The following is a 27,507-nucleotide window of genomic DNA, read 5'->3' on the forward strand; positions in this document are numbered from 1 at the left end:
AAAATAGATCTATTCCCAAGGTTGATCTCTTACCCAACAGCCAAGGAGCGCAGGATTCCATTATGCCATCCTTGGCCGATTTGAGGATGGATTCTGGCAGTGGAATGGAGTGACGTACCATCGCACCATACAGCCCGTACTCTGCCATTACGCTGCTCCTGCCCCAGCATTTCTCCCTCTTCCGCCATTTGGCCCTTCGATTCTGAAACCAAACCTACAAGAAAGGAATATTGTTAGGTAAGGACAGTACTGTTTTGCCATATGACTGCTGCACCCTAATCTAGTCTGATTGTAAAATACTGCAAATATGAAATGGAATAAATAGGCCCATGCTAATGTGAGGTTTTGAATACACGTGGTCAGCTTGCTTCCAGATAGGTGGCTCCTAGTGCTAATAAATCATTGATCTTCCACTGAAGGCTACAAGCAGAATTGCAAGTAACTTTCCAAAATATTGGGAATACTGCACTTTTTCTGAATGTTCATCCCTCTATGTTCTATCCACACCGGGAGTGACATTTATTATTTTATTTATTTCATTTATTTCAGTTCTATACCGCCCAGTAGCCGAAGCTCTCTGACGCAGCTAGTATGGGTGGAAAAAGGGAAGGACCACTTTACCTAAGTAAATTGGACCTTACCTAAGAGACCTTTGGCTATTGGGCAGTACAGAAATGTAATAAATAAATAGTCATTTGAAGAAGAAAAAAATTCTGAGCAATCCTAAAAAAATACAAAAAACAATTATTTATTTAGCACTAAACACTTATTTATTTCAGCATAATTACCCATTACTACCCATGAAATGTCAAAAAACCAAATGTTTTAACAATTGTTTTGGACAGGAAGTATAGACTGAAAATGTTTAATTAGGAAAAAATATTGCTAAAATAGTTTTTTATTTTTAAATTAGGGTTATAGCACTAAAGCACTCTATTAAACTACCAGCACAACAAATGAAAGAATGTTCTATCATCTAAAAAAATATAGCTAGGAAAGCATTTTAGAGCTTTTAAATCAAAATATTGATTTAAAAAATCAATGGGGTTATAAAATGATGCCCACCACAAAGGTTATAGGGTATGTGTGATCAGCTGCAACAGATTCACCTGCCTGGTATGACAATATCTACATCAAAACCACACCTCTTTAAAACGATGGAAGAGTAGTATTCTATACCTGTGGCGATTGCACTGCTCTTACATCCTCCCCCCCCAAAAGCTGGACTTTCTGCACTACGAAAAAAGATAGAAGAATCACTGAGAAAACACAGGAGGATTACAAATGGATGCCTATGTAAAGTGGTACCCACCCCAGTAATGCGAGTGAACAAAGCACAGCGATTTCACACTAAATGCCTGGTGTGGAAGCAGCCTGAGCATACCTGAGCCACTCAAATATTGGAAGTAAAACCAAGAGCAAACATAAAATGTTAGGAAAATGGTGTTATCAATTATGTAGAAGTGCTGTGTCTTGGTTACACCTACACATGACCAAGAGATTGGAAGGGCTATGCAGAGAGATGGAAGCATGTCTAGTCCAGAATCTCTACTCCATGAAGCTCTGATGCTGCATCTGCCACTATTGCCACCGCTGAGGCAAGACAACATTGAAGAAGTGAGAGGTCTCCTTCACTACCCTTTAGTGTCAACATAAGTGCCAAAGTTAAGCTGAACTGCCTTTGATGTGGCAAGTATGGAGGTGGGGAAGGCTTCAAGCTCCCCAGCCTTGCTCTTGCCCTAACCAGGCACCTTTCCCCTGCAATGCCAGTCAGCAGGGGGGCCTACTATTAGGCAGAGTGAGGTACAGAGTGAGTACTATTAGGCAGTCACCTCAGGCAGAAGATGCAGGCAGGTGTGGAGGGGGCAGTAGCGGCAGCCCCCTCACTATTCCTCTCTGTTGAAGAACAGAGCTATGTGTTCTTCACAGCTTGCTCTGCACTCCCTAAGCTAGCCTGCTGCCTTCAAGTATGGACACTGTCGCATTGCCAATGTCAAAGTAAGAGTAATTTACCAGTCAGGTTGGCTTCTGTAGGTGGAATGAAGGTGGTGCCATCTTGTCCTTCGCCTCAGGCAACAAAATAACTTGGGCCAGCCTTGCCAGTCAGAGTGATCTTTCATGAAGCTAGCCTGGCTTGAGAGGTATAAAAACAGGCCTAAGTTGGCCATGCTGAAGACCAGGGCAGTTTCTAGGAGGAGGCAAAGTGGGTGGTTGCCTTGGGCACCAAATAACCCCCACGTATGCCACAGCAATAGTGGCCAGGCAAGGCCAAGCACACACTAAAGGAAAAGCTGCATTGGCCTCTCCAGACTGCAGCCATGTGCCAATATTTTCCCTAGTGAGAGAGGCAGCAAGGTGCAATAGGAGTTGTTAAATGGAGTGCAATGGGAGTTTCCTGTTTCCTGGAACAGGAAAATGTGTGTCCAAAGAAGTGTTCTTGGGTGGATTCTCATCCCCTGTCCTTATAAACAAAAAGTGAAAATGTGAAAGTGGGTCCACTGGTTTAAAGGATGCATATACTATGTTCCAAACAAATGTATAAAAGGTAAAGGTGTCCCCAACCAGTCATGTCCGACTCTAGAGTGTGGTGCTCATCCCCGTTTCTAAGCCGAAGAGCCAGCGCTGTCCAAAGACGCTTCCGTGGTCATGTGGCCGGCATGACTGAACACCAAGGTGCACAGAACGCTGTTACCTTTCCCGCCGAGGCGGTACCTATTTATCTACTTGCAATTTCTTGCTTTTGAACTGCTAGGTTGGCAGAAGCTGGGACTGAAGACGGGAGCTCACTCCGTCACGCAGCACTCAGGTCTCGAACTGCTGACCTGCCGACCTTCCAGTCTGCAGTTCAGCGTCTTAACCACTAAGCCACCGCGGCCCCTAAACAAATGTATAGTGACACAGATAAATGTTGCAATGTTAAAGAAATTAAAAATAGAAGATATAAATCTTCTAGAAAACTTGGATCCCCCCCCCCCCACACACACACTTTATGCTATTCTGGAATTAATAGCGATAATGTTGCAGGGGGAAGGGAAATTGTACTTCACTGGGACACCAAAATACCATGAGATGGTCCTACTGAAGACAGGATAGTATCTCTTCTCATTGGCACAGTTCAGCCTGTTTTTGCATTAGGAACCACACGGAGGGGGTTCTCCTTGCCTAGTCTCACCTGTCCTCCACCCCATCTCTACTCCACTTGGCCAGAAACAGACTGCAGCGAGCAGAGCAAGAGCAGGGGGCTATGCTTTCCCTTTCCCCACTTGACTTTGAAGTCATAGGTGGGGTGGGAGTGAGTTCTCACGTTCAAATGCCCTCCCTCCACACATGGCAAACATCACCACAGGCAGAGATTATGTGGAGCAACTGTACTCCCAACTCTACAATGTATTTCCACTTTCTCTCACTGGCAGAAGCCAATGTCTGAGGGCTCAGTGCAGGGCTATAATTAATTTCCCATTACTGCCTTTCTGTGCTAGTTGCTTTTGGCTCTCCATGGCTGGGATTTTCTCTTTCATTATTTAATGGGCGTCACAGAGCGAGCGCGCGCGCTGCTTGGGTGTGTGCGGAATACGAGGAAGGCTTCTTGACGCCACTGTGGCAGACTAAGGGAGAGACTGATGGGCGCCGCCTGCCTTAAATCCCCCCACTTTGAGGAGCACAGGCACACCCCGACATTGGCCGTCCGCAGAGGGAGTCCCATGGCTGCGTGACCCGCGGCAGTGGGCCTAGGCGAAATCTATTAGCGCGCTCGCTCAAGTCTCCCATTTCCCATTCCTCCTGCCGCTCTCTCCTCTCCCCTCCTTTTCCCGCCTGAGAGAGAGAGAGAGAGAGAGAGGCATCAGCTTTGAGATGAAAAATTGCTCGCGGTCTATTCAGGAGGAGGCAAAGGAAGAGTCAGCCCCAGGGGCAGCCCGGGCCTGATTGAAAAATAAGTTAATTTCAGTTTGAATCGATGGGCCTCAGGCACTGAAATATCACGGGAAATTAAAGCGGCTGCTCCCCGGGGATCGGCGCCATTGACCCGCGCTAATTAATGCCGTGGTGGTGGTGGTGGTGGTGAAGTTCCCGCTCGCTTCTCCACGAGGCAGGGGCCCCCTCCCTTCCGTGACACAACCCCACAAACTCACGCCACCAGCTTTTTCTCATTTAACTAATTAGGCTGGAAAATTGGGTGTTAATTTGTTTAGGAATCCTTTATTTTTTTTTTACTCCCCCCTCCCCTTCTCTAGCCCCCACCCCTTTCCAGGGAAAGCAGCCGCTGTCCCCGGCGGAATGGAAATGAATGGTGGGGGCTCGCTGGCAGATGGATGCTCGGGGGTCACTCCGCAATCTTCTCCGACTTGATTGCTTGATTAGGTCGTTAGCACATTAAAAAAAAATTGCTCGCCGTCTGGCGCTGGCTTGATGAGTGGGACGAGGCGGGAATCGCCTGGGTAATTTATCTTTTTATACGGCAAAGAATTTGATTTCAATCTGCAGATATATGGAGGCGCCTTTGACACCTGTTTAACATTATAGAGCTGACAGCTTAACCCTCTGATGACTCCGCTGGGCGGACGGCACAATCCAGACCGGATTAAGCGGGGGTCTCTGCTCCAGTATCATTCATAGATGGGGGGCAGGCTAAGCGAGGGGGAGCTCGTACTTAGCAGGCGGCTCTCCGTCAGAAAGGGGATAGTACTAGTGGGCCTTTATAAGCACATGATGTTGTGGTCTAACTTCAGTCCCATTCATTTCAATGGGACTACTCTAAGTAGGACTAATATTAGGTACAACCCATAAATGGCATAGAGGAGAACCCCCACCCCATGGTAGACCCTTGACACATTACTTGAAGGAAAGGCATTTTCACATAGATCATATACTGGAAGTTAACCTAAGGCTGCAAATACCCCCTACCCAGAAATGCATGGTGCTCCTTCTGTCTCATCCCAGTATTTTGTAGTAGTTAGTTACTGCTGCCATCTAGCCTGGTTTACATGATCACCACAGCCCACTGAGGTTTATTTAAGCCATGGTGGGTTGCAGCAATTGCCTGCAGCCATTGTGATTATTTAAGCTGTGGTGGACAGTCTCCATGGCTTACTGTGATATCCGAATCTGGTGAGGGTTGGTTGTTGCCATTGTTCATAGAATCATAGAATAGTAGGGTTGGAAGGGGCCTATAAGCCCATTGAGTCCGATCCCCTGCTTAGTGCAGGAATCCAAGTCAGAGCATCCCTGCCAGATGGCTGTCCAGGCTGGTCTTGAATGCCTCCAGTGTGGGAGAGCCCACTACCTCCCTAGGTAATTGGTTCCCTTGTCGTATTGCTCTAACAGTCAGGATGTTTTTCCTGATGTTCAGCTGGAATCTGGCTTCCTGTAACTTGAGCCCATTATTCCGTGCCCTGCATTCTTGGATAGCTAAGAAGAAATCCTGGCGTTCCTCTCTGTGATAACCTTTCAAGTACTTGAAGAGCGCTATCATATCCTAGGCTGTTTTGGGGCGGGGGTGGTTTGTTAACCACAGCAACAACCCACCCTGCACTGGCTTCAGATGTCACAATAAGCCATGGTCACAGCTTGAATATTCACAATGGCTGCCAGCACGTGCTGCAACCCACCATGGCTTAAATAAGCCATGAGGGGCTGCAGCCATCATGCTTCCTTTCATACAGCAAAGACAAGCTGGAAAGCTGTGCTCTGTTTGACGTAAATGTAGGAAGGCCATGAGCAATACTTTACCCAGAATTAATTCTTCTTGTGTTCAGTGGGACTGGTTCCCTAGTTGGTATTCTTATGAATGCAGCCTTGTTGTTGTTGTTGTTGTTCAGTCGTTAAGTCGTGTCCGACTCTTCGTGACCTCATGGACCATAGCACGCCAGGCCTTCCTGTCCCCCACTCTCTCCCGGAGTGTGCTCAAATTCATATTCATTGCATCGGTGATGCTATCTAGCCATCTCATCCTCTGCCGTCCCCTTCTCCTTTTGCCTTCAATCTTTCCCAGCATCAGGGTCTTTTTCAGGGAGTTTTCTCTTCGCATTAGGTGGCCAAAATATTTGAGCTTCAGCTTCAGTATCTGCCCTTCCTATGAGCAGTCAGGGTTGATTTCCATTAGGATGGACTGATTTGACCTCCTTGCAGTCCAGGGGACTTGTAAGAGTCTTCTCCAGCACCACAGTTTGAAAGCATCAATTCTTTGGCGCTCAGCCTTCCTTATAGTCCAGCTCTCACAGCCATACGTTACTACTGGGAAAACCATAGCTTTGATTAGACGGACCTTTGTCGGCAAGGTGATGTCTCTGCTTCTTACTATGCTGTCTAGGTTTGGCATAGCTTTCCTCCCAAGGAGCAAGCGTCTTTTAATTTCATGGCTACAGTCACCGTCTGCGGTGATCTTGGAGCCCAAGAAAGTAAAATCTGTCACTGCTTCCATTTCTTCCCCTTCTATATGCCAGGAAGTGATGGGGCCAGATGCCATGATCTTCGTTTTTTTAATGTTGTGTTTCAAATCAGCTTTTGCACTCTCCACTTTCACCCTCAATAAGAGGCTCTTTAGATCCTCTTCGCTTTCTGCCATTAGGGTGGTATCGTCTGCATATCTGAGGTTGTTGATAATTCTCCCGGCAATCTCAATTTTATTTATTTATTTATTTATTTATTTCTATACCGCCCAATACCCGAAGCTCTCTGGGCGGTTCACAAAAACTAAAACCAAACAACACACAATAAAACAATTTAAAATATATAGAACATTAAAACCACAATATAACAATACAACCACAATAAAACCTAGCAGCAGTACAGGAGTTTAAAATACAGATTTAAAACAGCAAAGATAAAAATTTAGAAAGCTAAAATGCCTGGGAAAATAAAAAGGTCTTCACCTGGCGCCGAAAGGAGTACAATGTAGGCGCCAGGCGAACCTCACTAGGGAGCTCATTCCAGAGCCGGGGTGCCACAACAGAAAAAGCCCTCCTCCTAGTAGCCACCCGCCTCACTTCCTTTGGCAGGGGCTCACGGAGAAGGGCTGCTGCTGATGATCTTAAGGTCCGGGCAGGCACAATTCCGACCTGTGATTCATCCAACCCGACGTTTCTCATGATGTACTCTGCATATAAGTTAAATAAGCAGGGCGACAATATACAGCCTTGTCGTACTCCTTTCCCAATTTTGAACCAATCGGTTGTTCCATGTCCGGTTCTTACTGTTGCTTCTTGACCCTCGTACAGGTTTCTCAGGAGACAGGTAAGGTGGTCTGGTACTCCCATCTCTTTCAGAATTTGCCACAGTTTGTTGTGATCCACACAATCAAAGGCTTTAGCGTAGTCAATGAAGCAGAAATAGACGTTTTTCTGGAATTCTCTTGCTTTCTCCATGATCCAGTGAATGTTGGCGATTTACTCTCTAGTTCCTCTGCCTCTTCAAAACCCAGCTTGTACTTCTGGTAGTTCTTTGTTCACATGCTGCTGAAGCCTAGCTTGTAGGATTTTGAGCATCACCTTGCTGGCATGTGAAATGAGCGCAATTGTATGGTAGTCTGAACACTCTTTGGCATTGCCCTTCTTTGGAATTGGAATGTAAACTGACCTTTTCCAGTCTTGTGGCCACTGTTGAGTGTTCCAAATTTGTTGGCATATTGAGTGCAGCACTTCAACAGCATCTTTTAGGATTTAAATAGCTCAGCTGGAATACTGTCATCTCCGCTAGCTTTGTTGATAGTAATGCTTCCTAAGGCCCACTTGACTTCACTCTCTAGGATGTCCAGCCCAAGTTTAGTGACCGCACTATCATGGCTATCAGGGAAATTAAGATCTTTCCTGTATAGTTCTTCTGTGTATTCTTTCCACCTCTTCTTAATCTCCTCTGCTTCTGTTAGGTCCCTGCCTTCTTTGTCCTTTATCATGCCCGTCTTTGCACAAAACGTTCCCTTGAGATCTCCAATTTTCTTGAAAAGATCTCTAGTCTTTCCCATTCTATTTTTTTCCTCAATTTCTTTGCATTGTTCATTTAAGAAGGCCTTCTTGTCTCTCCTTGCTATTCTCTGAAACTCTGCATTCAGTTGGGTATATCTTCCCCTTTCTCCCTTGCTTTTCGCTTCCCTCAGCTACTTGTAAAGCCTCATCAGACAGCCGCTTTGCTTTCTTGCATTTCTTTTTCTTTGGGATGGATTGAGTTGCTGCCTCCTGAACAATGTTACGGACCTCCGTCCATAGTTCCTCAGGCACTCTGTCTATCAGGTCTAATCCCTGAAATCTATTCCTCACCTCCACTGTATATTCATCAGGGATATGATTTAGGTCATACCTGAATGGTTTAGTGGTTTTCCCTACGTGCTTCAATTTAAGCCGAAATTTTGCAACAAGCAGCTCATGATCTGAGCCACAGTCAGCGCCAGGTCTTGTTTTTACTGACTGTATGGAGCTTCTCCACCTTTGGCTGCAAAGTACATAATCAATCTGATTTCGATATTGACCATCTAGTGACGTCCATGCGTACAGTCGCCTCTTGTGCTGTTGGAAAAGAGTGTTTGCTATGGTCAGCGTGTTCTGTTGACAAAACTCTATTAGCTTTTGTCCTGCTTCATTTTGTACACCAAGGCCATGCTTGCCTGTTATCCCAGTGATTTCTTGACTTCCTACTTTGGCATTCCAATCCCCTATGATGAATAGGACTTTTTTTTTTTTGCTCTTAGTTCTAGAAGGTGTTGTAGGTCTTCATAGAACCGATCAACCTCAGCTTCTTTGGCCTCAGTGGTTGGGGCATAGACTTGAATTACTGTGATGTTGAATGGTTTGCCTTGGATTCGTACTGAGATCATTCTGTCGTTTTTGAGACTGTACCCCTGTACTGCTTTTCCCACCCTTTTGTTGACTATGAGTGCTACTCCATTTCTTCTAAGGGATTCTTGCCCACAGTAGTAGATATGATGGTCACCTGCATTAAATTTGCCCATGCTTGTCCATTTTAGTTCGCTGATTCCCAAGATGTCGATGTTCAATCTTGCCATCTCATGTTTGACCACCTCCAGCTTACCTTGATTCATTGATCTTATATTCCAGGTTCCTAAACAATATTGTTCTTTAAAGCATCGGACTTTCTTTTCACCACCAGACATATCCACAGCTGAGTGTCCTTTTGGCTTTGGCCCAGCCGCTTCACTCTTTCTGGCACTACTTGGAAATTCCCTCTGCTCTTCCCCAGTAGTATATTGGACACCTTCCGACCTGAGGGGCTCATCTTCCGGCATCATCTTTTAGCCTTGTGATAGGTTCCATGGGGTTTTCTTGGCAAGAATATTGGAGTGGGTTGCCATTTCCTTCTCCAGTGGACCACATTTTGTCAGAACTCTCCGCCATGACCTGTCCATCTTGGGTGGCCCTGCACGGCATAGCTTATGGCTTCATTGAGTTACGCTAGCCCCTTTGCCACAACAAGGCAGTGATCCATGAAGGGGAAATGCAGCCTTAAAAAGCAGTTAACTGACAATTTCATGCCCTTTAATGGCATCCAAAAATGTGTCACTGGAGGTGAGCTGCCTCACCCTGACTAATAGTAGGGCCTGCCCTGATCATGCACTGCAGCTGCTTAAGGTGGGAAACTGACTTGGGCCTGCCCTTAGAGGATTGATCCTTTGCATAAAATAAGTGTAGCCTCCTCTAGTGTGGAGGGAGATCAGTCGGTGGGGTATGGGCATAGATCTCAGGGTTGTTTGCTTTTGTGTTTTGTTGTTATCTTCTATATGTGAGCTGCTTTAAACACAATGTCTTTGTGGAGAGTTGGGGCAATATCCAATGGTACTCCTACACAGAGTAGACCCATTGAAGTGAATAGGCCTCATCTGGGTAGGACTACCATTGGATACTGCCTGTGGCAAATAAATTAATCTAGAACTGGTAAGGTTTCCCATGGAGCCTTAGGCAGGCACCAAAGGAAATACTAGGCTGGATATAAGAATAGTGTTTCAGAGAGTTGGAACTGGCTTGAGAGGGCCTTGGTTTCCCATGGCATAGACTGTATATCAGCCTTCCCTAGTCTGATGCCCCCCAAATGTGTTGGACTTCAACTCCCATCAGCCCTAGCCAGCATGGCCAATGGTCAGGAATGCTGAGAGCTATTATCTAAAACATCTGAACTGCACCAGGTTGGAGAAAGCTGCTGTACATATTTACTTTGTCCCACTGCCACCTCTTGTCAAACAGGATTTGCAGGTTTGGTGAACCATACAAAAACCTGCAAAACCTGTTTATCAGGCAAAACTGGACAGGCATATACACTTTGAGCAGTGGCCCCTCTTACAAATTGCCTTCAAGTCTCTGGGGAAAAAATCCCTTCTCATTCGTCTCCAGCTCTAGTCTTGTCTGTCCATCTCATTCTCTTTCATGTTCAGTGAACATTCTCACTTCTGGATACACATACAGCAAGAATACAGATCATCATTTACCAAGAGGTAATTTACCACTGTGTGCTTGTAATCTCATGGTGGTAAGCCAGTTGCCTGCCAAGTAGTAAGTAACATTTTACAGCACACATCTGCACTTAATCAGAAATTTAGGGAATTGGGGTGGTAACATTCACCTTATAGTTTCCCAAGATGTTACAGATGACCAGCTTATCAAGAGGTTATGTGCACACCACCATAGTAAATTTCCTTTTAATAAATGGCATATATATTCTTATACACACACCGGCACATATTCAGAGACATTTACAGACTTGTTTTTATACATGTGACCTGATCCAACAAGGGAAATCCAAATATCTAAGGATGCTTACATGCACACACCTGATACAGATGTTCATCTGGATATACATTTGCATCCACAGTGTGAGACAACCGAGTGAATTGGCTGGATGCAGCTTTTGGATGCAGATGGGGATGCCCATCTGGGGCCACTAGCTATTGCATTTTACTAGAGCTGGATGCGGTCATGAGGTTTAAATCTCCATTATATCTTTACCACAATTCGTGAATGTGTGGATGATGTAGAATAGATACCAGGGCAGTCATGTTTAATTCAAATGAGCATTCTGACTAATGACGGTTTTATAATAGCATTACAAGATAATTCAGGGAAAAATGCTTTCATATGTGAAAACACCCAAAGACAAATGTTCATTCAACCCACCCTGATCAGTCTTGCCACTTCCACTTATTTCATCTCATCTTCCATGTAACTTTTCTTCTTGTCCATTAGGTGGCTCCATGCAATGAAATTTGACACTGCCCAGTATGTTTCCTTCCCTATTCTGTTGGTGTACAAATCCAGACATGAGAAGCACTCTCTATTAATATAACAGGCAAATGCCACCTTGACAGAATGGGATAGATATGCCCTGCTGCTTACTTTTGGACAACAGCTGCTGTCTCCAGAGTTTGTAAGAGTTATACTTTGCCAATCCCAAGCATTCACAATGTCCTTTAAAAAAAAATATTAAGAGGATTTCCTTTCGTTTGCCATCTTTTTTTAAAGCTCTCTTCTATATTTGTGTGGACAGAATTTAAATGTCTATAAAGTTAAAAGTAATCATGTATTTCTAAGAAAGGAGACCTTACAGACATCATACAACAACTGCTTATGTTCCAAATTCAGAAATTCATGGTAGTCTCCTTCTGAAAACATGGGAAGGGTATCCTTGGAAGAGGCTGATACCTCTGACCATGGGACACCACCATGTCTAAAGCTGGAAGCTAGTTTGTACATATTCCCTAGCTTCTACTGCTTGCTATATAGTCCCAGCACATAGGGGCTACAGGTTTCATATCTGCTGTATGAAGTTATTTCACACCAAAAGTTATAATCTGAGAGCTTACACTATGTGAAAGGAAATTAAGTTATTTATGAACAGGGTTATTCTTATCCCAAGGGCTCTCATAAACATTTAGCATGCAAAGACAAGTGCAAATAGACAAAGGGTATTAAGGATAATATAAATAAAATTGGAAATAACTTCTGTTTTAAAATATGCATGCAAAGGAAACATAAGTAGATAATTAACATCAGCTTTTGTTTTTAAAAATCCAGTAAGCATCATAATATGGATATTCACTGCAACAAGGCTGTCCATTCCGCAGCATTTGTAAAAGGACTGGATATTCTACTGCTAAAGATGGATTGAGACTAATGCTGTTAGAGTGCTTTAAAAGCCCCATCTTTTTGTCACTTTGAAACTTTAAACCCCAGTTCTTCTAGTCAACATGTGGACTAGTATACAACAGTGGACCAGTATTGCATAACAATTTATAGCGTGTGTATAAATGTTCCAAATAGAATATAAGGGTGAATAGTGTAAATACTGTTATGTGTGCACTTTGAAGTGCACTGAATGGAGTTTGTTTTATTTTTTTATACAACATATCAAAATTTAATTAATTTGTATGCTTGTGCATAGTTCAGACTTAGTTTCTGCTTGTGCAACATCATTTGTGCTAATGGAATGACAGAATTGGACACTGCCCTACGGTATCAACTGCCAGTGCAAATGCATTCTAAATAATAAAATAACAAGCAGTGGAGACTATCATTTCCAAAGGGGTGGGGGAGTGCTACAAGACCACCCATCCTGCTAGGCCACTCCTATCAGTGGAGTCTAGGGGGTTAAGGTGTGGAGCCTAGCACATCAAGGGGCAAGAACTGGCAGGTTAGGAAATGGAACCAGTCCACAGAAAATGCTCTATTGATACGGGATGCAGTTACTGAATGTGCTTACAAGCCCCATGTCACCACAAGCAATACCAACCACACACACAATCCAGACTGTACCTATGCTCCAATCGGAAAGAAGGAAATAATATATGTGAAGAGAAGGTACGCCTCTCATGTTTCAAAGACACTGTTTTTGGAATAAGCTCCCCACTGAGGCCTGCCCGATGCCAACACTGTCACCTTTTTAGCCCTAGGTTAAAACTGCTCTCCCAGGCATTTAATGGCATATGATGGGGCATTTATGTCAGCTGTCTTGAGCAGGTCTGTTATTGAAATAGTGTATTGAAATTATTTTTAGTTGTTTAAATTGTTTTAAATTTTGCATGTTAAACATTTTAGACTATGTTTTATTATAATGTGGTCTCATATAGGGTTGTATAATGTTGTGGTTTATAATTTTTGTGGATTGTTGTGAACCACCCAGAGAGCTTTGGCTATTGGGTGGTATAGAAATGAAATAAGACTACTCATGCAGGGAAGAATGCAGATTGCTCCTGTGTCTCTTTCTCAATGCAAGACAGACATCATGTTGCTGGTATTTATAGACAAGCACTTCCCCTTCCAGTTCTTAGATCATGATGTTGATTACCATTTATCCTTTCTATGACTAACAGGATAATCCTATGCATGTCAATGGACTTTACTCCCAGGTAAGTGTATATAGGAGTGCCGCCTTATGGCTTACAAATGGCAAGACACTTAGCACCTTTGGAAGATTTCAGCAAAGGATTCCCCGCAATGAACTTTACTGGACACAGATGTGTGGTTGCTTTTCAGCTGTAAAATGCCCACTAGAGGGCCACAAGCACACACATTCATACATGATGTTTGCTCGGATCCTGCCTTTCACATCAATGCTTCTTTTGCTAGCACAGAAACTGCAGCATGTGCAGAATGTAGCAGCTAGGATGCTCAGCAGAGTGTATTACACACAGGTATTAAAATTACTGCACTAGCTGCCTATTAGCTACCAAGCCATGTTCAAGGTTTTTCTGTTGACATACAAAGCCCTAAACTTGGGACCAGGATACCTAGCTGATGTCTTCCCTTATACATAGGGAAGACACATAGTCAACCCATGAGGTCTTCTGAGGAGGCTTTGCTGGTCATTCCACAGCCAACAGAATGTCGCTAGGTAGAGGTGTGTAAGCAGGCCTTCTCAGTAAGCAGGCACCCACCTTTTGGAACACTCTCCCACATGCGGTTCAAGAGGCAGAAACGGTAGCAAGTTTTAGACACCTCTTGAACACAGGCTTCTCTTGACCTGTGAGGGACTCTGTTACTACCCTGTTGTTATTTTAATTATTATTTTATCTGGATGTCATATTGTTATGTGGAATTTTAATGTGAACTGCTTAGGGATTTTAACATATTAAGAAGTACAGAAGTATTTTACGTAATTAAATGATGAAGTCATTGTGTTTTAGTAGGTGGAGTTAGGTGTTCAGTACTAAGCTACACATGTCTCGCCTTTATACTCCAGATTATATGGCATATCCTTTTGCATAAACAGACCAGGGCCAGTTCCTTGTTTGAGCGGCTCCACAGGGTAAAGTGCCTTCTGATGGTCCCCCTCCTCCATCAGTGCATCATAGCAGGCTTACCTGGGAGTGAGCAGCAGCAGTATAGGGAACACAGGAAGCTACCTTGCACCAAATCAGATCAAAGGTCCACCTTGCTCAGTACTGTCTACACCAAGAATGGAATGGAAAACCTTTTTCCTGTCAAAGTCTGCATTACCTCAGTTGAAACCTGTCAGCGTTTGCATTCCAGCAGTGGACACAGCCAGAGTAAAAAAGTGGTAGGGGCCAGTGCCAAAAGTGGGTGGAGCTACAGATGTGACTCTTACCTTTGTTTAGTACTCAATAGAAAAAAAATATTTGCAACAAGGCATTTTCTTTCCCCAACTTGTACAAGGTTCCTGCCATCTGCTTTGTAGTTGTGGGACAGAGCAGGAGGAAGTAAATAGAATCACAGAACAGTAGGGTTGGAAGGGGCCTATAAGACCATCGAGTCCAATCCTCAGCAATATCAATATCCCGGAGCAATGACAATCTGGACTGAGAGGCCTGGATATCCGCATGTGGCCCATAGGCCCAAAGTTCCTCAACCCTAGTTTACACTGGCTCGCAGATTTCCAGGGCTTCGGACAGGGATCTTTTCCAGATCTACCTGGAGATGCTGGGTATCAAAACTAGGATCTTTTGAATGCATGGCATGTGCCCTACCACTGAGCTACAGCCACTTTCCAAGCAACACTGGGTGGCTGAGTCTAGCAGCCATTTAAATTTCCCATAATGCCCCAGGGTGATACTACATTAGGGGCATTGTAGGAAATTTAAATGGCAGCTTGACCCAGCCACCTGGCACTGCTTGGAGCACCAAGCCTATCAAAATGTTTTTAAAGGGGAGCCCAGATCAGGGGTCAGCTGTGGGCCCTGTCAGGGTACTGCAGCCCCAACAGCTGTTGAAGGATGCTGATACTGGCATCATCACTGCTACATCCCCACAGATTATTTTCAGTCACAAGCTCTGATAAAGAAGCATCAGTCTAAGGATGCTGACTTTTTTTTTAATCTGACAGGTGAGGGAATTCAGCAGGTAAAACGTTTCTCCACCACTGCATCTTCATGGTAGGAAAATTACCTGCTGAATTTCTCCTTGTTTTACAGGTATTAAAGTCACAAAAGCCCTGTGGAAAAGTGGCAACCTTGTATCAGTCTCTGTGGTATTCAGGAACAGAGTGGGAACATGTTACCTTTTCTTGCATACAAGCAACTCAAGAGTCTGCTGAACTGAATTTCTTTAGAAGAAAACATAAACATAGAAAACAGCAAGCAAATTCAACGGGATGGTTGTACTTTTTGTGCCATGTAGTAATTGAGAGCACAAGCTATGAGTCAGGGAATAGGTGATTCACAACTTAACTCAGCTGTGACTTCTGTGGGTGATATTAGCCAAATACTTTCTCTCAGCCTTAGTTCCCACTTTAAATATAGGGATTATAGCACTGGCTGCCTTAACATGGTGGCTGTTATAAGGAGGATTATGACTGGGATAATGTATATGGAGCTCTTAGGAAAACCACTATATAAATGCTAAGTGTTAATATGACATGCACACTCTTGACTAGCTCAGTAATTATCTCTTCACTGATGATTTCCTAATCCTAATCTCTGCCCTGCCATCTCCCAATCTGGCTTGTTTTCTCTAAGGATGAATCTGCACAGTGGTGTTTAAAAGGGTCAGATGTCCACATGTGCTGGTGACTTTAACCATAACTGCCCTTTGCCTATTCACATTGCTTTAAGTTTACTTTAGATAGAAGCGCCTTGGAACAGATATCATGTCTTTCTCTACAGAAAGTCATGACTAATTTAAGTCCCACTGATTTCAATGGGTCTACTTTAAGTATGACTAAATCTGGATCCAACCCATAGTCTATAGGAAAAGTTTTCATGTAAGTGGCCCAATTTCCAGAGTTCTTTAACTTGGTTTACCACTAATGTGCGCTATGTTGAGAAGAAATCTTTTAAAAGAAGCTTATATTGGGTCCCAACATAGGACCCTGAAAATTCTCTAAAGAATGCTTAAGACTTGTTTTGCACATCATGACTAACTGTGGGTTAAAAATCCATAGTTAATCATGGCTGTGCCAAAGCAAGTGGATAAGTGACTAGACAAGCATGTGGGAGGCAGTGCGCTCACTTGCTCCCGCTGTATTCAGGCAATTCATAGTTTGAACAACCCATGAAATGCTGTTACGTGTGAGCCAGGTCTCTGTGTGAAATCCTGTACCGACATTTTTGTGGGGCATAAATGTTAAAAATGTACTTCCTACACTGTAGGAAATTGCATATTTTGAAGTTAACAGTTTGAATTGTTTTGAGTTACTGGACTTCCCCAGAATCTTCTTGATTGTTCAGTACTGTGCTGAGTGCTTCATTGTTCAATGCAAGCAATGTAACTATTTCATCTTACTAGAAAAATATGAACTTAGCTAAGAATTTTCAGACAGGTGGATGCTCCTAGATCTTCCTATGCACTCAGATATGGACTGGTTTAGAAATTTCCAGTTCTGAGTCATAGCTCAGTAGTACAGGTCTCATGCAAAAGGTCCCAGGTTCAATCCTTGGCTTCTCCAGGTAGGCCTGGAAAAGACTCCTGCCTCAACCCTGGAGAGCCACTGCCAATCAGTGTAAGCCCTGGGCTAGCTGGACCATTGGTCTGAAAAGTCTTGATATAAGGCAGCTTCCTATGTTCCTGTGTACACAAACCTGCAAAGCTGTTATAAACCAGGAAGTACTTTATGGCTGCCTTTTCAAATGCAATGTCAAAGTTATTTGCACTGTTTATGGTGACATCATTTTCTATGACTCTCTAAAAGGAATATGAAGTTAAATGAATATAGTAAAAGTGGCACATGTTCTGCATAGCTGATGACAAGGCTGATACCTGGCATTGCCCCCTTGTCTGCCAGAAGCTAGCACAAGAGGGCTGCTACTATTAGGCAGTACAGCATTGCAGGAACAAAAATATTTTCGTGCCAACGACCTCCTCACTAATTGCCAAGCTGCCTGTTTTATTGAGAATGTTGCTACAGGCCAGGTACATCCAAACCTCCCTAATTTCACTTCTAGTTGACATATGACACATAAAGAATCGGTAACATTGATGCAATACATTGTATGTGATGTCATCAAAATGTATACACGCGAGCACACACAATATAGAATTCTAGATTTTTCTGTAAGACAGAGTGGCATGTACTGTTGCCTCGCTTTGACCTAATTTAAAAACCTGGATGGGAAATAATGGGCTTCATATCTAAGCCTGGTCTGGGGGAATGAAATGTACCCCCCAGAGTTGCCCAACCCTGTTCTAGATAATCTCTTCCATTGCTCCAGGCTTAGATATGAAGAGATTATCTAGAACAGGGTTGGGCAACTTTGGGGGCTACATTTCATTCCCCTAGACCCCCATGGACCACAGTCCTGCTATGGTGGCAAAAGAACTGGTGGTCTGCCACCACATTTTTGGTGGCAAACTACTGAAGAGCCTTAAAAGGGGCAAATTTAGCTTGTTTTGAAGCTAAAATTCAGTGGCAAACTGACCATTTTTTGCTGGGGCCATGGGGGCTGCACAAGAGGACAGGAGGCTACATGCTGCCCACAGGCCGTGTGTTGCCCACCCCAATCTAGAAAGAGAAAAGCCATTTGTGACCATAATGCAGTAAAATATGCCTCTTCTCCCAGTTCTTAATTATTAAGACAAAACCCAGTATTTTTCCAGCACTAATAATATGAAGAAAAATAGATGAAAAGCAACAGATGTATGAAGAACAATACATTAATAGGTGGATGAAAAACAGTGGAGAATACATAGGCCCAACTATACAGATTGAAGCACTTTGCCCAAAGCTAGAAGCATATCTGTCCATTTTCAGTGGTTGCTGAGAATTTGTATCTTGTTTTGGGAGTTTAAAATTGGGAAAATAGACATATTATGTTAAATAATTATGGAAAAATCTATAATATCTCTGTGCAATCTGTACTCAATTCCCAGAGCAAACAGTTATGGGAATAAGTGTTTGAGTATGAGGGAAAGGGGATCAACAGTTTAGAAGTATGAGAATGGAAAACTTCAACTTTGGACAATAAATAGGAAGAATATTCCTCTCACTTGGGCAGGCTACTAAAGATGCTACCAAATCTGCCCACTAGTTATGTTGTTAAGCCAATAGGTAAAGATGAGGCGATTCCAATACTCACTAGTATTCTGAGATCTCTAGTTCCATTGGAGTTGTGTGGGGGAGCTGTCTCCTCAGGTTTTTCTCTCTCAGATTGTTGGAGGTTGAGAACATAGATTTCTTTATCTTTTGCTTCAAATAATATTAGGGTGCTACAGTTTGACAGCATGTAAGGGGAGCTTGGTTTACTTATTACCCTGAATTCTGGGAAGCAAAAAACTCTACTATTGTACAATACTGAGAAGACCATTCTGTGCCTTTTGCCAAGAAGACTAGCAGGACAAGACCCCATAGTTCTACAAGGTAGAGTGGACTGGGCAAGGAAGTATTCATGACTGCACACTCAGCACTCATGTTAAGTTAACAAAATTGGGGGGATTTACTACAACTTTGCTTTCAAAATGCTTTCAAAGACACTCCATCCAATATCACTTTGTTGTTGTGTATATTCATATTTTACACTGAGACCATTAAAGAAGGTACAGCTAATGAAAGCTTAGTGTCTGGGGAATCTCTCATCCTTACCTCTGCTGTGTTCTAAAGTGAGGTCTAGGGAAGCAAAATGCCTTTGATAAATAGGAGATTGCTCTGTTTCCCCCTTGTCATCAGTCAACATTAGAGTAGCACACAGACCATACAGTTGTGGCACAGATTGTAAGAGGGTGGAAAATAGGTTAGCATCTTATCCCCTCTGCCAATCAAGATGCACATGAATTTGGCTGAGGTTGAAATGATTGGAAAGGTATTTGCATCTCTTCTGCCAATGCCTGTCCATTTCAGTCTTTCAGAAGTATTAATTTATTACTTTCCTCAGTATAAGGAGAATTAGTGAAACTTGATTTACAATTAATTCCCTGAATTGATCCTCAATCTAAAATACTGTATTTGGGACTTACATAAACTACAGACATAAATAAACAACCACCCTCAAAGAATGGATGATGTGGAAGCAGAAAACTAGATTTTAAGACACCATCATACAACCTACAGTGCATTCATACTCATTGGCTAAACCATTGCCACATCCCTTATGCCTTCCCAATCCAATGTGAACATTCCTTCTTTAGCTCATTACCGGGACCTTAGCCAGGCTGGTTTAAAATGCATTTATATTGAGTAGATGTTGTATGGAGTTATGGGAACTCTGGGGGAAAGTGACCATGTTATACTTGAGTTCTTGGTTCTAAAGCGTTTGGCTACACTTGGCTTTTGGTGTAGCCAAACACTTTAAAAAGCCAAGTGTAGCCAAATGCTTACCTTAGATTTTAGGAAAGCCAATTTTAATAAACTCAGAACAATGATAAGTAAGGTCCCATGGCAAGTGACTCTAATGAGAAAAGGAGTCCAAGATGGGTGGAAGCTTTTAAAAAAGGAAATTCTCAAGGCACAATTACAAACAATTCCAACAAGAAAAAAGGTGGAAGACAACAGAAGAAGCCAATGTGGCTTCACAAAAAGCTTAGAGATTACCTGAAAACAAAAAACCCCCACACATATAGGACGTGGAAGGAAGGCCAAGCTACAAAGGAAGAATACAGGCAGGTAGCACAGAATTGCGGGGATGGCGTCAGGAAGGGTAAAGCTGGGAACGAGCTGAGGTTAGCGAGGGATGCTAAAAGCAACAACAAGGCTTTCTTTAGATACATGCATAGTAAAAGACAGAGGAAAGAAATGGTGGTTCAACTATTAAATAAGGATGGCAAAATGATAACAGATGACAAAGAAAAGGCAGAAGTGCTCAATTCCTACTTTGGCTCAGTCTTCTCCCAAAAGAGGGTCTATGACCCCCCCCTGGCAAAAGTGAAGTACAGGCTGAAGGGGCAGGCTTGCAGCTTGAGATCGATAGGCATATGGTCAAGGAACACCTAATTTGAATGAGTTCAAATCTCCAGGGCCAGATGAACTGCATCCTAGAGTATTAAATGAACTGCCAGAAAAACTCTCAGAGCCACTGTCTATTATCTTTGAGCAATCATGGAGGACGGGGAAAGTGCCAGATGACTGGAGGAGGGCTAATGTTGTCCCTATCTTCAAAAAAGGGCAAAAAGGAGGAACCTGGGAACTACAGACCAGTCAATCTGACATCAATCCCTGGGAAAATTCTGAAGCAGATTACAAAGCAATCCATCTGTAAGCACCTTGAAAACAATGCAGTGATGACTCGAAGCCAACATAGATTTGTCAAGAACAAGTCCTGCCAGACCAATCTGATCTCATTTTTTTGATCAGGTAACCTCTCTTGTGGACAAGAATGCTGTGGACATAATATATTTCGACTTCAGCAAAGCTTTCGACAAAGTGCCCCATGATATCCTGATTAGCAAACTACTTAATAAAACATTTTGCAATTAGAATTATGCATATTGGCATACATTTGCTTAATTTAGATGCTTTTATCTGGCTACACACTTAGACTAGAATCTCCTGCCCTCAGTATGATATCTGCCATTACCCTAGAATCTGCACCGCTTCTCAGACCACTAATCCAAAATTTTCTGTGCATAAGTGCATGTGGTGCCCACACTTCTGTGCATGTAGCAACAACTTCTTAAAATTCTGCATACCACTCAGCCCTTTTGATGTCAAAAACATTAGGAAAAAATAGTTAAAAACAATTTAAGCACTTTTAAAACAAAGATTACAAAATAGTATGGCTATTGGAAGGACAGAGGAGTGATGGCCATTACAGACCCCCAGTAACGTCCTGGAGACACTAGTCAGTGGGCTCCTACGACAGAGCCATAGCCACAACTTACTGACGTTCCAGTCATCTGACACCCAAAGAAGATCATTTCAATCATAGTACAGCAATATTAATATTAAAAATACAGTATAAATGAAGTAGCGCCTGGTGCCTACATTGTGGTTGTTTCAGCGCCAGATGAAAACCTTTTTATATTCCTAGGCTTTTCAGCTTTTCAGTTTTAAAAATTTTGTTAGTCTGTTTTAGCTCTTTGCATTGTTGCTGGCTTTTATCTTGGTTACTACTTTGGTTTTATTCTGTTTTAAACATATGCTTTTATAGTATGTTTTACTATGTTATTGTATTTTATGGTTTTAAGCTTTGTCTTGTAAACTACCCAAAGAGCTTTGGCTAATGGGCAATACAGAAACATATTAAATAAATTCAATTAAAACATCCTCTAAAAACATGAAATCAAAAATACTGCACAGCAGAGCATTTGCATCCTCAGTTTCTATACTGAACCAGTCTGATTACAAAAGTCCTCGCCTGTCATCGGAAACCTGATAAACTTGAGCACAGCCAGATCTTCCTAAGGAGAACATTCCAAGAACAGGGTGCAGCGACAAGAAGGTCTGACTCTGTATTCTAGGTAGCCTAGCCCCTTGATCAGAGAGTGGGGGTGAATGTCACCCCATGTGGATAGCAAAGCAGCATATATAGAGGAGGAGGTGTTCCCTAACGAATTTTGGGCTTAGAAGCATTGGAAGTAATAGCTGGGGTAAATTTTGCTTTTTCCCAGCAATGTAATTTTGCAGTCTGAGAGCTGGGGAAAAGCAATTTCCCCAAAATAGCTGTGCGAGCTGAAGGAATAATTGTCTAGATCATGTGCAATAAATGAGCAACCAGCATGTACTCCTAGCAGAAAATAAAACTTTGCCAAGAAAGGCCCTCAGAAGCCCAACTGGATGTGCTAGGATTGCCACATGTCCTTCTGGATCACGGTCATAGGATTTAGGGATTGGAAATTATAGGGAGAAACAATAGGTTTTAATAGCCATGAGTGAAGAAGATGCATGAGGTATAAGGTGATCTCAAATATAAGCCAATATCAACTGAATGACACCTATGACCCTCAAGGACAGGATTCTTCCTTAATGCCATAACATGAACCAACATGGTGCACTGCAATACAGACTTGATGTCTTGTTACCAGGAAGACTGACAAATTGGAAGGAGTTCAGCAGAGAGCAACCAAATGATTAAAGAGCTACAGAGAGGGTGATTTATGGTGCATAATTTAAGTAAACAGCTTTATAGCTTGGTTAAGCATTGACTGGGGGATGCTATAGGAAGGTGAGAGCCCAAGGGATGTTGGGGGGTGGGGGGACAGTTAGGAGAAGGGAATGCACATATCTGAAGTGTGCCGACTCAAAGACGGCAGGACATATGTAGTCTGAGCACAGTTAATATGACAAAAATGGTTAAAAAAATAGGCAGTGGGAAATAAGGACTGATGCTATGCTGGTAGCTAAGGGGAAAAGGTCACAAAATAATGAGCTTTTTCCATCAGTAACTCTTAACATGATTCTGCCAACTATGGCTCAGACAGTAAAGGTAGTATCTTACTGTTACTGATAATTATGAATTAGCGTTCATAATTTCCTAATGTTGCTATTCCTTCGCAAATGAACAAGGGAGAAGGGGCCATCACTCTATAGTGGAGCACATGTTTTGCACACAGAAGGTCACAGGTTCAATGCCCGCCATCTCCATTCTAAAACAGATCAGGTTATGATAGAAAAGATATCTGCCTGAAACCCTGGATAGCTGCTACCAATGAAGTGCTACTGCCAGATAGACAATATTGGACTAGAGGAACAAAGAGTCTGATCTGGTATGAGGCAGCTTGCTATGTCCAAGTGCTGTTAATTCTTCAAAACTTTACATATAACCTTATCATAGCTGCGATGAGATATGAAACAATACGGTGACACAGGATGTTGTAGAGCTGGGAAAAGTGCAGAAAAGGACAGCTAAAATGATCAAGGGGCTGGAGCCACTCCCCTATAATGCAAGGTTACAACAGCTGGGATTGTTCAGCTTAGAAAAAAGGCAAGTAAGGGGAGACATGATAGAGGTCTACAAAATTATGCATGGTGTGGAGAAATTGGATAGGGAGACATTTTTCTCCCTCTCTCATAATACTAGAACCCGAGGTCATCCCATGAAGCTGATTGGTGGGAGATTCAGGACAGATAAAAGGAAGTATTTCTTCACACAGCACATAGTCAAACTATGGAATTTGCTACCACAAGAAGTAGTGGTGGCCATCAATTTGGGTGCTTTAAAACACATTCATGGAGGATAAGGCTATCAATGGCTCCTAGTCCTAATGACTATATGCTCCCTCCAGTATCAGAGGCAGTGCACCTATATACACCAGTTGCTGGGGAACACGTGCGGGAAGGTACTATTGCATTCATGTCCTGCTTGTGTTTTTCCTGTGGGGCAGCTGGTTCGCCACTGTGTGAACAGAATGCTGGACTAGATGGATCCTTGGTCTGATCCAGCATGGCTCTTCTCATATTCTTATGTTCTTAGTTATAATGTTACCCTTCACTAGGGAAATAGGACTATGCCACATGTCAGTTTGCAACCCCACTGAAAGTCCTTCCCATCATATCTCAGGCATGTAGTATTATGCCTGTGCAAGCTGAAATGCTTTTTAGATTGCTGTGAAGATTACTCACCCCCACTCTTTCCACACACGAGTTCTGTGTCATGTGATGACATTTTTGTGCAAGGCCACGTATGCCACACATTAGCACCACACTGAACCATGGCATAACATCCAGGATCAGCTCAGGCTGTCAGCCACACTGCACAGGTCATGACTTTGCACTGATCTGCCAGCAGAGGGGCTCATCAAAGGATTAGCGTTTAAGCCTGCAATTTGCAGAAGGGTAGGTCCAGTTAAGCACCAGCATAGCCGTCTCCAGCCTGGTGCCCTCCAGATGTGTAGTGCAACACTAGCAGTGTAGGCTGCACTAGCAGAACACACAACTTAGAGGCATCAGCACAATCAGACAATAGATTTGCTAGCAAAACAAAAACAAAACCTGGTTGGCAGTTTCAACAATTTAAAAATGTTAGCAACCCTTTAAAACTGATGCCATCAGCAGTCATTGACACTGACTCTTGCTAATAAGCCATTATTTCTGTACAACTTTAGGGTGCAATCCCCAGCCTCAGGGCACAATCTACACATGGCACATTAAAGCAAACAGCAAACGCCCTGTTGCTTTTAATAGATTTGAATTTCATTCTAAGATTATTTCCCAAAGAATAAACTATTTGCATGTGCCATTTAGGTCTAGTTTTCACTTAGATGGTAAGCCTATGTCTGGGCATATCACTTTAGACTGCTGAGGAATGTTCATATGACTGTACATTCCTCAATATGAAAAATATTCATAGAATCATAGGGTTGGAAAGGGCCTACAAGACCATCGAGTCCAACCCCCTGCTCAATGCAGGAAGTCTGATTCCCAGGCGGTCTTCCAACCAAGTACTCCTTTCACATAGAAAACTTCTCTGCACTGGCCCCAATCTTTGGAACAAGCTGCCACAGGTGGTCCGCCATGCTCCTTCATTGCGGACTTTTAAGATGACCTTGAAAAGATTTTATTTTATCTTGGCCTTCTCTTGATATGACTGCTATGGTTGCTGTTACTGCTGTTAACACTGTTGCTGGTTTTATTTTTGGCCTTTATTGTTGTTTTTATTATTTTTATGTTTTTATCACTTTTAATATTTTAACTGTTTTTATGTATTTTATTGCTGTAAGCCGCCTTGGGAGGGCTTCTGCCCTGAAAGGCGGCCCAGAAATATTTTTAATAACAACAACAACAATTTCTCAGGGGAAAGAGTTCTAGCCAGGCCTTCTCTGCAACAGTGTGTGTGTGTGTGTGTGTGTATTGATTAATTTTATTTATTTTGTATGGTGGACCATTCAGTCATGTGCCCCCCTCCCGCTTACATTCTAAAGTGGTACAGTCTAGACACAGAGTAAGCCTGCAATCCTATACCCATTTACCCAAGAGTAAGCTCAATTGAACGCAATAGGATTTACTTCTGAGTAGACATGCATACGATTGTACTGATACAATCTCAGTGAGATTTAGTCCTTAGTCAAAGGAAATGGTTAGCTATAAAATCTACATAATATCTGGTTTCTTGAAATATTGCAATCTGAAGTCTGAACTTGTTAATCAATGAAACAGTAAGTGTCAACTGACTGAAATGCCCTTAACTGGTCAACCACTGAACTATGATGAAATCTGTAACCCAGGCTCCAAGTGTAACAAAGCTTAGCTGCTCAGCCATTCTGTTAATCTACAACTATTGGGTATAGTACCGGTACTGGTACCTGAAAAATGTAACCTCTGGGTTTATTGGTCATAATTGCTGGCTATTTGATATATTTTGTGAGAATAATCACAAACCTTAAGCAACCCTATAACATAAAAATATAAGTGCTGATCCAACGTACTGTGAAACCGATTCTGCAATCTGAAGATTTTAGACATTTTTTTCCTCCAACAGCAGTCCTCCATGTCTGAAAGGTGCTGTGTGTGTATGTGTTGTGTGTGCTCCAGTGCCTAACCTACTGCACCATCAACACTTTGGACTTGTTCAGACAATCAAACAGCCCGCCATGGCTTATTGAAGCCACAGTGGGTTGCAGTGCATGCCAGTGGCCATTTTGAATATTCAGCCCACAACTGTGGTTTGTTGTGTCATCCAGACCCAGTGAGAGAGAGTTGTGCAAGGGTTAAACAACCCTTGCATAAGCCTAAAGCAGGCCATGGGTTCTGTGAGGATTGTTTAACCCTCAGACAACCCACCCCTGCCAGGTTCGGATGACACAACAAGCTGCAGTCATGGCTTGAATTTTCAAGACAGTGCCTGCAAGTGCAGCGGTTCACTGTGGTTTTGCCGTGCCAATCGTGTGAACCCAGTCTTTGTTTCCACTGGAAGTCTAGTAGTAAACTCTGTGCTATGGCGGCACCACCCAGATGGCAGAAGCAGCTTGCCTGAGCATCCAGTCAGCTGACCCAATGGGCCAGTCCTGGCCCACCAGACCCTATAAAGCTCTAGCCTCAGAGCTTCCTTCTCAGTCTGCACAAATTGTCTCTAGCATGAGAGTGCTTGCTCTCTTTCACTGATTGCTGCCTTGGATTGTGACCTCTGCCTGGCTTCTCTTCTGCCCTTCCTGATCCATTATTGCTCCTGATCCAAGAGCAGCCATTTTGATTCTCTTTAAAACAAACAAACAAACAAAAACCACAGGAGTTGCTCAAGTTCTTACATGGGCCTAGCTGACTGCTTACCAGTTAGCTGTGTAAATGGATTCAGAGTCCTTGCTGCCCGTATATCTCTCAGGATCCCATCCTCATCGCCACAAAATGTTGTATAGGTAGGAGGAATGACGGCAGAATCAGCAGGCCTCAAGCACAACTGTTCTTCAGCACAGGCAGAAGTGACAATTTAGCAGAAGCTCCACCCACTGTTGCTACTCCCAGCTCTACAGGAGCTGCCATGGTTCAAAACAATAACTAAGCCTCCCCCCCATACATAACAATCTCCTATTTCAGATCAGAGAAAACAGTGAAGGGAGTGGGGCATTTCTTCAGGGGACAGGGATTGGAGGATGGGGAATCTCTGTGGGCTGGATTAGGCCACAGATTCCCTTCCCATGATTTAGACTTTCCTCCCCCAGCTTACCTTCCCTCTCAATTTGTTTTTTGTAGCATACATGTAATTATGGTTGAATCTCCTTGAATAAAAATATCTTACTATTACATCAGCAAACAATGTAGCCTTACACAGAAAACAGGCACAATTCAGGATTATCTTCTCACACACTGACAGTTGACAATTAGTTTTCAGGAGGATCTAGGTTACAAGAGAAGCCTTCATTGCAGGCCTGGGAAATCTGCGCCCTTCAGATGATAGACTCCACTTCCCATCAATCCCAGTCAACCAATGGTCAGGGATGAAGGGAGTGATAGTCCCAACCTGGACGGTTACAGTTTCCCCAGCTCTGCTTTAGCATAGCACACTACTTCTGTCTTAAGAGTGTGTTGTTATTTCTGAAGAAAGTAAAGAATGTCGAAAGGAAAATTAATGTAATGTCGGTCTTGGGTTTCATAGCAGTAGGATTACCTGTATCCTGTCTTCGGGAAGTTCTGTTTTCATAGCCAGCATTTCCCTTGCATAGACATCAGGATAATGGGCTTCATTGAATGCTTTTTCCAACTCCTCCAGTTGATAGGATGTGAAGATTGTCCTGAAGAGAGTAAAACTCATTGATGAAAAAC

General features: G+C 43.0%; 1 protein-coding gene across 1 annotated transcript in view; it reads right to left on the reverse strand.

Annotated features, from left to right (window-relative positions):
* VSX2 (visual system homeobox 2) overlaps positions 1-27,507 on the reverse strand; it is a 38,171-nt gene that overhangs the window by 4,548 nt on the left and 6,116 nt on the right. Inside the window, exons 3-4 of the mRNA XM_084827097.1 lie at positions 27,353-27,476; positions 34-214 (exon numbers count right to left, since the gene is read on the reverse strand). Of these exons, the coding sequence (XP_084683223.1) occupies positions 34-214; positions 27,353-27,476 (305 nt within the window). The remainder of the gene's footprint in view (positions 1-33; positions 215-27,352; positions 27,477-27,507) is intronic.

The sequence above is a fragment of the Heloderma suspectum genome, chromosome 1, assembly GCF_057233095.1.
Source record: "Heloderma suspectum isolate Gila_16-S chromosome 1, 16-S_ref, whole genome shotgun sequence".
Lineage (NCBI taxonomy): Eukaryota > Metazoa > Chordata > Lepidosauria > Squamata > Helodermatidae > Heloderma > Heloderma suspectum.